The sequence below is a fragment of the Megascapheus bottae genome, chromosome 1, assembly GCF_031878675.1.
Source record: "Megascapheus bottae isolate mThoBot1 chromosome 1, mThoBot2.hap1, whole genome shotgun sequence".
In the NCBI taxonomy this organism is placed as follows: domain Eukaryota; kingdom Metazoa; phylum Chordata; class Mammalia; order Rodentia; family Geomyidae; genus Megascapheus; species Megascapheus bottae.
In genome coordinates, this window is record NC_143509.1 from 30207801 (window position 1) to 30222235 (window position 14435).

Below are 14435 nucleotides of genomic sequence, written 5' to 3' on the forward strand. Positions count from 1 at the left end.
CAACTTACAGTAACTTGCTTTATACAGGACAGTACTCAAAGACAATGCTACTGAAGGAAATAGAACCAAGTGTGCTGATTCTCTTCTGACGGGGGTTGGGGCGGCTAGACAGCTAGTCCTACACAATGGATTAATAATTTCTAATTTAAATATTGCCACATGTTTAAGTAACTGGTACAAAATGATAGAATGCACGAATCTAAACTGTGTTCTCGTGTTTGTTTCTCACTGTCTAATGATTTTTTCCTGCTTTGAATACTGCTCATAAAATTCTTGACAATAAAAATAATGTACATATGCAACCTGGAATTTTACTCATCTACCAGGAAGAATGGGATTGGTTCATTCATAAACAAATGGAAAGACATGGGGAAAAATCCTCAAGTGAACTCAGCCAGGACTGAAATTTTATTCTGAGTTACTATATATCAAGGACATAATTGGTTTCCCTTGTGATAATTCCATATATATATAAGAACTTCTGGACAAGTTCACTTCTTTATGGGTATTATCATTCCTCCCGCATCATTGTCTTTTTTTCAAATAGCGTGTGTTGAATTTTTTATTATGTTTTCTTGTGTGTATGAGAACAAGAGAGAAGAAAGAGAGCAGGCTTCCACCATCTTCCCTCCTTATGGCCTTTTCTTTTCAATCTCTCAATGTGTATATTTTGGGAAGAGAGTAGCACACATCAAGGCATCTGCCAAAACTGCATTTCACCATAGGAGTTATAAGAGAGGGATTTCAGGAGAAGGCTCAATTAATCACAACCCTCTGCCCATTCCTTATGTTGAAGGACTCTTTCTTCACAATTACTTTCTTTAAATTCAGTGAAATGAAGTAACATAGGAAGATAATTTTATTGCCATTTTAGGGCTCTACTTGATCTAGTTTCTAATATAGAATTAATTCCTCTCTCCTGATGTTCGGGTATTTCTTCTGGAAGATATTACAGAAAGAACTGTTAAAGGTGGTAAGTCACTGGAGAGAGCTGTAGGATCTTCCTCAAATGAGCCTCTCATCAACCACATAGACATATATGTCTATGTTTATAAACTTGAGAGGCTGAAAAAACATGATTTCTTTGTCACACATTTGGAGCTAGTTTTTCCAAGGTCAAGGCAAAAGAGTACTTGGTATCTCCTTTGAGCATAGTCCCTGTTTAATGTAATTAAACATTTTGATGTAGTGCCATGAAAGGGAAAAACCATGCTATCTGAGCATTCATGTAACACTACATTACCATTCTACCCAAAAGGGGGCATTTTTCAACATATTCATTTATAAGGAAATGAACGTTAAACTCATTAGAGGTATTGCATTAATTTAAACATCAATTTTGAATTACTCCTCCAAAGATTCTTATGTCTATCTATAGTGCAGGTATATCTACAAGAATTACAAATTTGTTCTGGCTGTGGCTTTTGCTGTTGAGGAAATCAACAAGAATCCTAATCTCTTACATAACACCACTCTGGGATTTGATATATATGATATTGATTATGGATCTCGATCTACACTTTACAATCCCATTATTTGGCTCTCTAGAAAGCACAAAATCCCTAATTACTCCTGCAGGAGAGAGAGTAACTCCATAGCAGTATTGACAGGAATATCAGGATTGGCATCTGCCCAGATTGGAACATTGCTGGGAGTCTACAGATTTCCACAGGTGAGGATAAGAGGAATACACTTGTGAAAACACATCTACTTTGGTCCTTTGTCAAGGACAGCAAGAGATAAGATATAGAAACCTACAAATTGCATAATGTCAAAGTCTAAATATACAAACTTAGATGGGTATTTCTGTTTCCATTGGTCAAGAGCAGATGAAGAAGCTCGAGCATTCAGAAGAAGGCCTAGGCCGCAGAGCCTATTGAATGCCATTGCATAAAGTCATCTGGAAGATGAAAATAATTTCTAATGTGTGAAATTAAAATTAAATAACAGGCGAAATTAATTCAGGTGTTGGAAACACACTCAGGTGATCCTAGCTATGCAAGAGGATGGGATGTAAGGACCTTGTTTCAAAGTAGCAGCAGCAGGAGAGGTGATGAGACATTTATCTTCAAATAACTCGAAAAAATGGTAGAAGGGGCCGGTGGTTCGGAGTGGTAGAATGCTGGCACTGAGGGAAGACATCACTCAGGCCTGAGTTCAAGATACAGGACCTCACAAGAATGGAAGATGTTTTAGGAATGGAGTCAATATGAGAAAATCAGAATAGGCAAATATTCTTGGGGAAATTAGATTTAAAATATAAACGTGAAATAGGAAGTAAAATGTGAAACACATCCAGGGCCATTAGCAGGAATATATGAATGTTGACTGAAGAATGGTGTAAAGAATGGTGGATTTCCATGCTGTCACTGCTCTGAGCCATGACCACCAGGATACTGAAACGTGTTTTACCTGACAATGGCAGTGAATTGAAAGGGAATAGTGTGGGAGGCAGAGGAGTGAAGAGATGATTGATGGCAAATACAATAGTATTATGCAAGTATTTCATATTTAATATAATATTAATTGAGGAAATTCGTGTTGATGTATAGATGGGGACAATAATAGAAACCACAGGCATTGCACACTGAAACTGAAACAATCAAATTTAAAGGCATGTCTATAATTATTGAAAAAGAATTTAAAATTTCTTCTCAAAATTCCACTAGGAGAAAAAAAACCCTCAGTCCCCCATGTTAATCTCTTCTTTTATATAAATGCAGACTGAGCTGATGAAGGATGGAACTCCTCTTACAGACTCCCAATTTTCTTCCCTTTAGTTGACATTTGGGCCTTTTGATTATGTCCTGAGTGACAAAAGCAGTTTTCCTTCTCTGTATCAGATGGCTCCAAAGGACACATCACTACCGGCTGCCATGGTCTCCTTGATGCTTCATTTCAGCTGGACCTGGGTGGGACTGTTCATCTTACTAGATGAAAATAGTTTGTGGATAATTCTACAACTGAGAGAAGAAATGGCCAAGAACAAAGTCTGTATTGCCTTTGAGTATGCAATTTCAATCAAACTGATATGAAATGCAACACAATATCGGACAATGGTTAACCAGATGAATAAATCATCAGCAAATGTTTTTATCATTTATGGTGATGATATACACCTACTATGGATAGTCTTCCATTTTGGGAAATATTTAAAGACAAGCAAAGTTTGGCTTATGCCTTTGCAGTGTGATTTAGCCACCATGAAACGATATTTCCTCTTGGGCTCCTTCCATGTCCCTCTCATGTTTTTGACCACCATTCAGACATGCCTTCATTTAAGGACTATGTCAGTCAAGTTAATCCATCCAAATACCCAGAAGACTATTACCTGGCTAGACTGTGGTCTCTGTCTTTTAATTGCTCCTATTCTCAGTCTGACTGTGCAACATGGGAGAACTGTCCTCAGGGCGCCTCTCTGGAATGGCTGCCGGGGCCAAGTTTGTTTATCAATTGTATTTGTATAGCATTTAGAGAACTCTCCTCTAGTTTTGCCATTGACTGCTCCATTACTTGTTTATATTGGATGGGAGAATCTTTTCCATGATTTGCCATTTTTCTTGAGTTTGCTAATGGAAGCAAGATTAATACTTCACAAGATTACAATTTTTAAGATATAACCTACCTAGAGCTCTTTAGCTGGCCAGACAAGAGATGTTGACAATTTTAGACTGATTATTATCAGTCCCTCTCTCTCTTTTTGTGCACTTACAGACAAATCTAATACCACCACTGGTCAGACTTTTATGACTATGGCTGGTGGGGGAGAGGAGTCCTTCCCAATGCCTTTTGCCAGCAGAAGTGTAAGCCTCCACAGAGTTACTCACAATTTGCTGACTTTTCTGGTTCCACGCTGTCTTCTTGCTCCGGTTTATTGCCCTTCTAATCTCTGACTGAGATCTCTGTGGAAATGGAAACACTTAGAAAAAATCATATTAAGTGAAGTAAGCCAGACTCAAAGGAAGTTAGGCTCAATGGTTTCCCTCATTCGTCATTATCAGTAGAAACCTTGGGCTCTACTAGCAGAGATTTGCAATAGAGCAAAATCTTGATACATAAGGACATATAATGTGAAGCTAATTGAAAGGACCTCCAGGATAGTGAAACAAAAGCCATATAATGAATGATTGTTGTCCTTAATGTACTATGCTGTCTCTCATCTCCTTTGCTGTCCCTTGGTTGTCTCATATTGGTATAGTATCTCACTCTGTTATCTGATATATTGAATTTATTTGTATTTGGATATTTGAAATTTGATAGGGAAGGGGGGAAAACCAAGACGGGTGGGGGGTTTGTTGGGGGAGGGAAACGGGTACCAAGACATGTGAAAGGGTGTCAATGTATGTGAATTAATGCACCTTCTATCTGGCAAATATCATGTAACCCTTTTACTAATTACAATAAAAAAATAAAAAAACAATTTGAAAAACCTGATCCATTTCAATTCAGGTATTACTTGCATTACTGATTTATTTTAATTTATTTGAAATACTATCCATATTTTTTCATAATTCATTTCAGGATGTTATCAGATGAATTATGGTAATAAATGAGACTATGACATAATGAAAAAAAGATTACAATTTTTAAGATATAACCAACCTAGAGCTCTTTAGCTGGCCAGACAAGAGATGTTCACAATTTTAGACTGGTTATTATCAGTCCCTCTCTCTCTTTTTGTGCACTTACAGACAAATCTAATACCACCACTGGTCAGACTTTTATGACTATGGCTGGTGGGGGAGAGGAGTCCTTCCCAATGCCTTGCACCAGCAGAAGTGGAAACCTCGACAGAGTTACTCACAATTTGCTGACTTTTCTGGTTCCACGCTGTCTTCTTGCTCCGGTTTTCTGCCCTTCTAATCTCTGACTGAGAACTCTGTGGTGCTAAAGCTTACTTAGGATTGATCTTTAGGTTTTATGAGTTGTCCCGTATGATGCTAGATCTGGTATCTTGGCGAGTGCTCAGAAACACTCACAGTGAATGGCCGCCATCTTCCGCCCATGTCCTTGGTATTACTTCTATGAATAAAAACCATATCGTGTTTTTTTCTCTAAGAACTAAGTCCCCCATCTTGGCATTGAAAAGGTTAGTATTAAGAACAGAATATCTGTTATTTATCTTCTTTACCAGATATGGAGCAGTGTGTGAAGTGTCCAGATCATCTGTATGCCAACATGGACAGAAACCAGTGCCTCCTGAGGGCTGAAAGTTTCCTGGCTCATGGAGATCCCTTGGGCATGGCTCTGGCCTGCCTGGCTCTTTGCTTGTCCACACTCACTGCTGCTATTCTTGGTCTATTTGTGAAGTACCGAGACACTGCCATTGTCAAAGCCAATAACCGGACTCTCAGCTACATCCTGCTCAACTCCCTCATCTTCTGTTTCCTCTGTGCCTTACTCTTTATTGGCCATCCCTACACAGCCACCTGCATCCTGCAGCAGATCACATTTGGAGTTCTGTTCACGGTGGCTGTCTCCACAGTGTTGGCCAAAACGGTGACTGTGGTCCTGGCCTTCAAGGCCACTAGTCCAGGGAGAAGAATGAGGTGGCTGCTGGTGTCTGGGGCTCCTAACCTCCTCATCCCCATCTGCACCCTCATCCAGGTGAGTCTGTGTGGCCTCTGGCTGGGAAGCTCTCCTCCATTTGTGGACACAGATGCACAGTCTGAACATGGCCACATCATCATCCTGTGCAACAAGGGCTCCCTCACTGCCTTCTACTGTGTCCTGGGCTCCCTGGGCTCCCTGGCCCTGGCCAGCTTCACGGTGGCTTTTCTGGCCAGGAACCTGCCTGACACCTTCAGTGAGGCCAAGTTCCTGACCTTCAGCATGCTGGTGTTCTGCAGTGTGTGGCTCACCTTCCTGCCTGTCTACCACAGTGCCAAGGGGAAGGTGATGGTGGCTGTGGAGGTCTTCTCCATCTTGGCCTCTGGGGCAGGCCTCCTGGGCTGCATTTTTGTCCCCAAGTGCTCCATTATCTTGTTAAAGTCAGATAGAAATTCTTTGCATCACATTTGGCATAAAACATATAAATAGAAAAAAAATTAGACCATATTAACCCTATATGTTTGATCTAGTTGTAGAAGATCTTAATTAAATCTACAGCCTTTTCAGGATGCTATTAGTTGATACCTTGGGCATTCCTTCAATGTGGAAATGGCTTTTACTTATTTGTGCAGTGTTGATACCACAGTTGTCCTCAACTTAAAGCTATCACCAAGTAGTGAATTCTACAGAGTACAGAGTTTTTTCCTCCACTCAATCTGAAGTTTTCTGGTCAATCACAAATCTTCCACTCAGAAATTGAGCATTCTCCCTTAGCTCTTTTGCTGTTGACAATTATTCTTCCCGACTGCCACTTCTGGTTTCTGAGTGATTAAGTAAAGTTAAGTATGTCATATACCTTCCTGATCCAGTTTCTCAATCTGCATTTAATATTATCATTCATAATAAAATATTATTCCTATTTTTCTGTGTTGCTGTTTATTTCTGTTCCTTTTCTAAATACTTAAATAAACCAGGTATTTCTCTGTATCATGCATAGAGGCTAGCCAATACATTTCATTAATAGTTTCTGTTTATGTAATTCCACTTTATAGTGTGCTCTTTAGAGTATGTTCTATCCTGGAGTCTTATCATTTCCATTCACACATTAGCTTTTTCACATATTCCAGACTGTATTTTTTTCTAGATCCACTCTTTCTTCCCCTCTGTCTTCCATTTGTAGAAATGGCTAGATCTATTCTGGAAATGTACTCTTCAATGTTGTCTCACAATGAATTGATTTAAGAACTAGTATGTGTTGAAAGTCATAGAGATGACACAGTAACACATGACTCAACCATGACTGGCTCTACAAATGATGTTTTCCTTGTTTAATACCCTACTACAATATTTTAGTTGTCAGGTCATCAACAGGTAATAGGGCTTTCTTGCTCAAGGCTCATGTTCTAGCTTTATGAGCCACAGTGCCATTGCCAGTTTCCTGATATTCAACTGGAGATAAGAATGTCATTCTAGTTTCTTTTGAATTTTCTTTTTTCTTCTTGGGTTGTGGTGGGTCTTGAACTGTTGGCCTGGGTGTTGCTGCTGAGCTCTTCTGTATACACCTTGAGGCACAGCGACATTTCTGATTTTCTATTAAGTAACTGGAGAAAAGAATCTCATGGACTTTGGTGGCCAGGCTGGCTTTGAACTGCAATCTGCAGTTGTGTAGCTCCAATTATAATCTTGAGCCACCACACCTAGGGATCCTATTGCAATTTTAATCCTTTTTTAGGCTCCATTATATACATTAGAATGAAAGCCTCTATCCTGATAGTTGAGGCTTTTTATACCATAGGACATTCTATTTTATTATTCAGTTGTTAATGATAGTACATGTATTTTTATATCTTTTGTCAATTTACTTTTATTATCAGGGTATTTTCCAGAAGGGCTAGTGTTTTGTAACATAGTGAGAAAACTTCTTGTCAAAAGTTTCCACCCCTCCCACATTTTTCTCCCACTTTCTTCCCCCTCAAACTCTTCCTCCCAACAACTGAACATTCATTTCCAAAATATACACTTGTGATTATCCCTATTAAGTTGGTTATTTCTTTGTCCTTCATCTCACATTTTATTTTCCCCTCCCTAATTCAAATAAACCCATATGCAGAACATTGGGTACCCAAGAACAGATAAACTGGCAGCAGAGGATAAACAATAGGGGAAAGATGAAGTTAAAAAAGATACAACTTCATGTTGTACATTCAAAATAAACCTTTGATGAAACAACCACTCAATTGAAAAGAGGACTTAAACTTAGAGAATTCTCTGAAGAGTAAAGAAAAATTGCCACTGACACATACAGAAATGATTGACATCTCTGACCATAAAGAAATGTAAATCAAAAATCTTTAAGATACTACCTAATCCCAGATAGAGTGGCCAGAATGAAGAAATCTAATGAAAACAGATGCTGGTGAGGACGTGTCAGAAGGTAACACTACTACACTGCTAGTGGAGAGTACAAACTTGTTCAACCACTCTGGAAAGCATATGGTGATTCCTCAAATGACTAAACACAAAGCTCCTCTATAACACAGAATTTCCACTTCTGGACATTTAATCAAGTATCCATAAACGAGACCATACTAACGCTAATAGCATAATGAGGTGCATTGCAGCATTATTTTCCATAGCTAAGATATGGAACCAACCTTGTAGAACCATTCTTGTGGTAATGTTGGACAGTATTGTGTTGAGCAGTTTTGCATCAAATTTCTTCAAAGAAATGAATCTATAGTTCTCTCTCTTTGATGAGTCTCCATCTGGATTTTGCATGAGGATTATGGAATTGTGAAAGAATGAGCCTTTATGGTGCTCTGGGTCTTGATAATTTCTGTCATGCTATTTCCCTCCTCATCCATGATATTGTTTATTTGGGTGTGCTCTGGTCTTTTTTGTGGTAAGATTCGCTAGTAGTCTGTCAACTTGGTTAATTTTGTCAAAGAAACAACTTCTTGATTCTTTGACTCTTTCTACAGTTTTTTGGATGGAAATGGGCTTTTTCTAAGTAATTCATTTTAAAGAGCCAAACAAGCTTTAAAGACCATACATTGTTTCTTTCTGAATTTAAACCGTGGCTTTCTTTTGGTTATTTGAAATTTGATAGGGAAGGGGGGAAAACCAAGATGGGTGGGGGGTGTGGGGGGAAGGGTAATGGGTACCAAGACATGTGAAAGGGTATCAATGTATGTGAATTAATGCACCTTCTATCTGGCAAATATCATGTAACCCTTTTATTAATTACAATAAAAAATTAAAAAAAGGTTTTTCCATCTTCCAAGAAATTTGTGGATGATTTAAAGAACACATTTACATTTCAAAATATTTCCAGCTTGTTTGTATATTTATTCTCACCATTAAGTTGGATACTTTCCTGTATATTTTTCTTCTAGACCTCTGATTTACTTAATTCAAACAGTTTCCTTTACTATGTTTTCTAGAGTAGATTTGCTGGAGATACATTGTTTAAATTTGCATGTCTGCAAACATCTTTACTTCTTTGAGACTTCTAGAGGTTATGTGTGCTAGGTGCCATATACTTTGTGGATATTTCGTAATTGTTATCTTCAGAATTAGATAGATCATGTTCCTTGTGTTTCTGGCTTGTATGGATTCTATTGAAAACCACCTATTCAGGAAACAGGAATACACTCTTGCAGTCTTGAGGATGTTCTGTATAATGTTGTGTATTTCTTTTCTTAGAATTTGACTGTGAGAGAACTTATTGCAGATGTCATTTTGAAAGTCCGGTTAAACTATAATTTTTCTAACCATGGATGTTTGTAGTTTTACCCCTATTAAGAATTTTTATGCTTTTGTTCTTTCTTTGCATAAGTATTTTACATTATCCAACCATTTAAGAAGCAACAACAGCACTGAAATTTCCTTTTTAAAAAACACAGTTGCCAATAACCTTCCACCTGTTTATTTTTTATGTCTTTAGATTTTCCTCAAGATAGCTATTTTATATTGTATTATCAGTTGTAGTTTATTTAAAAAGGTAATTGTTGAATTTCTTACTGTTATCATAAAGTTGATATTTAGAGGGGTTACAACTTCTTCATATAGGTAATGAGTAGATTTCTCTTGGACAATGTCAGCCCCTCCTTTACTCTCTCACAATTTTGATTTGTTTATTTTTCATGTAAGTTTATCTTCATTTTCATTTAAAGAGCAAGCTTCTTGTATTTATGGGTCTCAAAGTCAAATTCCCTTATAAAAGAATTACAACCAACGTAGAAATTGTATGCTCATGGTTATGGATGACATTTCCATGGTCTTTTTAATTGATTTTATGACATGGTGAGTTTTATTGAGAACATTCCTGTTTAAACATTTGATCTTGAATGTTAAGAAACACACAGAAAAAGGCAGTGATGAGAAATCAGAAGAGAACACTAGGTATAACTGCAAACTCAGCAAGCCCAGTTCCTTTATTTTTTTTGAGGTGCTGGGATTTGAACCCCGGTCCTGTGCACACTAGTAGGCCAAGTGCTCTGCCACTAATCTACACACCCAGCTTTCATGAGATCATCGGCACTGGTCATCACAGTTCTGCTATTGTATCACAATGGTCTGACTGTGGGCAATAAAGCATCCTGAGGCCATGACAGCCTTTGCTAATTCCCATTTAAAACATTGTCACATTTTGTTTAGTTATAAATGAGCACGTCTCATAAGATGTCAGCTTATGGCTTCAGTTGACATTGTTAATCACTTTGTCATCTGCATTATTTTTTGAGTGAACAAAATGATATTTAAAATGTACACGTAACCTTTAAAAATTAAAAATATTTGCACCACATATCTACCCAAGGATACTTTTAGGAATTCTTGAGTCTGAAATTAAAAATTCAATTTACTTCTCAAGATCTGTGTTATAAATTCAAATTCCATCCTGATTGGTCCCCACCTCACTGTCTTGCTCTTGTCTCCTTCTCTTACCTTTAAAGCTGTAACATTCACCTACATTAGAGGCACCCTTTCTCCTCCTATATCATCTATTATGATTAGGACTTTCCTCTTCCGCTCCCTTTTCTTTTAAACACATGGTAACTTACTGGCAAGCTGATGAGGAGGGTAAAAAAAGATAGTATTAAGGAGCCTGTGGTATACAAATGAAATCACCTAATTGGGGCTTTTCTGACTAAAGTGCCTTCCAAGGAATCCTGTTGAAAATTTTCAGTTGTATTTATTGTGTATAGTGTGAAATACCTGCTGCTTTACAACTTACAGTAACTTGCTTTATACAGGACAGTACTCAAAGACAATGCTACTGAAGGAAATAGAACCAAGTGTGCTGATTCTCTTCTGACGGGGGTTGGGGCGGCTAGACAGCTAGTCCTACACAATGGATTAATAATTTCTAATTTAAATATTGCCACATGTTTAAGTAACTGGTACAAAATGATAGAATGCACGAATCTAAACTGTGTTCTCGTGTTTGTTTCTCACTGTCTAATGATTTTTTCCTGCTTTGAATACTGCTCATAAAATTCTTGACAATAAAAATAATGTACATATGCAACCTGGAATTTTACTCATCTACCAGGAAGAATGGGATTGGTTCATTCATAAACAAATGGAAAGACATGGGGAAAAATCCTCAAGTGAACTCAGCCAGGACTGAAATTTTATTCTGAGTTACTATATATCAAGGACATAATTGGTTTCCCTTGTGATAATTCCATATATATATAAGAACTTCTGGACAAGTTCACTTCTTTATGGGTATTATCATTCCTCCCGCATCATTGTCTTTTTTTCAAATAGCGTGTGTTGAATTTTTTATTATGTTTTCTTGTGTGTATGAGAACAAGAGAGAAGAAAGAGAGCAGGCTTCCACCATCTTCCCTCCTTATGGCCTTTTCTTTTCAATCTCTCAATGTGTATATTTTGGGAAGAGAGTAGCACACATCAAGGCATCTGCCAAAACTGCATTTCACCATAGGAGTTATAAGAGAGGGATTTCAGGAGAAGGCTCAATTAATCACAACCCTCTGCCCATTCCTTATGTTGAAGGACTCTTTCTTCACAATTACTTTCTTTAAATTCAGTGAAATGAAGTAACATAGGAAGATAATTTTATTGCCATTTTAGGGCTCTACTTGATCTAGTTTCTAATATAGAATTAATTCCTCTCTCCTGATGTTCGGGTATTTCTTCTGGAAGATATTACAGAAAGAACTGTTAAAGGTGGTAAGTCACTGGAGAGAGCTGTAGGATCTTCCTCAAATGAGCCTCTCATCAACCACATAGACATATATGTCTATGTTTATAAACTTGAGAGGCTGAAAAAACATGATTTCTTTGTCACACATTTGGAGCTAGTTTTTCCAAGGTCAAGGCAAAAGAGTACTTGGTATCTCCTTTGAGCATAGTCCCTGTTTAATGTAATTAAACATTTTGATGTAGTGCCATGAAAGGGAAAAACCATGCTATCTGAGCATTCATGTAACACTACATTACCATTCTACCCAAAAGGGGGCATTTTTCAACATATTCATTTATAAGGAAATGAACGTTAAACTCATTAGAGGTATTGCATTAATTTAAACATCAATTTTGAATTACTCCTCCAAAGATTCTTATGTCTATCTATAGTGCAGGTATATCTACAAGAATTACAAATTTGTTCTGGCTGTGGCTTTTGCTGTTGAGGAAATCAACAAGAATCCTAATCTCTTACATAACACCACTCTGGGATTTGATATATATGATATTGATTATGGATCTCGATCTACACTTTACAATCCCATTATTTGGCTCTCTAGAAAGCACAAAATCCCTAATTACTCCTGCAGGAGAGAGAGTAACTCCATAGCAGTATTGACAGGAATATCAGGATTGGCATCTGCCCAGATTGGAACATTGCTGGGAGTCTACAGATTTCCACAGGTGAGGATAAGAGGAATACACTTGTGAAAACACATCTACTTTGGTCCTTTGTCAAGGACAGCAAGAGATAAGATATAGAAACCTACAAATTGCATAATGTCAAAGTCTAAATATACAAACTTAGATGGGTATTTCTGTTTCCATTGGTCAAGAGCAGATGAAGAAGCTCGAGCATTCAGAAGAAGGCCTAGGCCGCAGAGCCTATTGAATGCCATTGCATAAAGTCATCTGGAAGATGAAAATAATTTCTAATGTGTGAAATTAAAATTAAATAACAGGCGAAATTAATTCAGGTGTTGGAAACACACTCAGGTGATCCTAGCTATGCAAGAGGATGGGATGTAAGGACCTTGTTTCAAAGTAGCAGCAGCAGGAGAGGTGATGAGACATTTATCTTCAAATAACTCGAAAAAATGGTAGAAGGGGCCGGTGGTTCGGAGTGGTAGAATGCTGGCACTGAGGGAAGACATCACTCAGGCCTGAGTTCAAGATACAGGACCTCACAAGAATGGAAGATGTTTTAGGAATGGAGTCAATATGAGAAAATCAGAATAGGCAAATATTCTTGGGGAAATTAGATTTAAAATATAAACGTGAAATAGGAAGTAAAATGTGAAACACATCCAGGGCCATTAGCAGGAATATATGAATGTTGACTGAAGAATGGTGTAAAGAATGGTGGATTTCCATGCTGTCACTGCTCTGAGCCATGACCACCAGGATACTGAAACGTGTTTTACCTGACAATGGCAGTGAATTGAAAGGGAATAGTGTGGGAGGCAGAGGAGTGAAGAGATGATTGATGGCAAATACAATAGTATTATGCAAGTATTTCATATTTAATATAATATTAATTGAGGAAATTCGTGTTGATGTATAGATGGGGACAATAATAGAAACCACAGGCATTGCACACTGAAACTGAAACAATCAAATTTAAAGGCATGTCTATAATTATTGAAAAAGAATTTAAAATTTCTTCTCAAAATTCCACTAGGAGAAAAAAAACCCTCAGTCCCCCATGTTAATCTCTTCTTTTATATAAATGCAGACTGAGCTGATGAAGGATGGAACTCCTCTTACAGACTCCCAATTTTCTTCCCTTTAGTTGACATTTGGGCCTTTTGATTATGTCCTGAGTGACAAAAGCAGTTTTCCTTCTCTGTATCAGATGGCTCCAAAGGACACATCACTACCGGCTGCCATGGTCTCCTTGATGCTTCATTTCAGCTGGACCTGGGTGGGACTGTTCATCTTACTAGATGAAAATAGTTTGTGGATAATTCTACAACTGAGAGAAGAAATGGCCAAGAACAAAGTCTGTATTGCCTTTGAGTATGCAATTTCAATCAAACTGATATGAAATGCAACACAATATCGGACAATGGTTAACCAGATGAATAAATCATCAGCAAATGTTTTTATCATTTATGGTGATGATATACACCTACTATGGATAGTCTTCCATTTTGGGAAATATTTAAAGACAAGCAAAGTTTGGCTTATGCCTTTGCAGTGTGATTTAGCCACCATGAAACGATATTTCCTCTTGGGCTCCTTCCATGTCCCTCTCATGTTTTTGACCACCATTCAGACATGCCTTCATTTAAGGACTATGTCAGTCAAGTTAATCCATCCAAATACCCAGAAGACTATTACCTGGCTAGACTGTGGTCTCTGTCTTTTAATTGCTCCTATTCTCAGTCTGACTGTGCAACATGGGAGAACTGTCCTCAGGGCGCCTCTCTGGAATGGCTGCCGGGGCCAAGTTTGTTTATCAATTGTATTTGTATAGCATTTAGAGAACTCTCCTCTAGTTTTGCCATTGACTGCTCCATTACTTGTTTATATTGGATGGGAGAATCTTTTCCATGATTTGCCATTTTTCTTGAGTTTGCTAATGGAAGCAAGATTAATACTTCACAAGATTACAATTTTTAAGATATAACCTACCTAGAGCTCTTTAGCTGGCCAGACAAGAGATG

The 14435-nt window shown here is 37.7% G+C and overlaps 1 protein-coding gene and 1 pseudogene across 1 annotated transcript; both read left to right on the plus strand.

Moving 5' to 3' along the window:
- Positions 1 to 1339: 1339 nt before the first annotated feature.
- On the plus strand, positions 1340 to 3035 carry LOC150068781 (vomeronasal type-2 receptor 26-like; annotated as a pseudogene).
- Positions 3036 to 3268: 233 nt separating this feature from the next.
- Positions 3269 to 6226, plus strand: LOC150068782 (vomeronasal type-2 receptor 116-like). The gene is made up of 2 exons (XM_090329127.1): positions 3269 to 3440; positions 5102 to 6226. Exons 1-2 carry the CDS (start codon positions 3269 to 3271, stop codon positions 6037 to 6039), a joined length of 1110 nt encoding a protein of 369 aa, XP_090185253.1. The 3' UTR covers positions 6040 to 6226.
- Positions 6227 to 14435: the final 8209 nt, after the last annotated feature.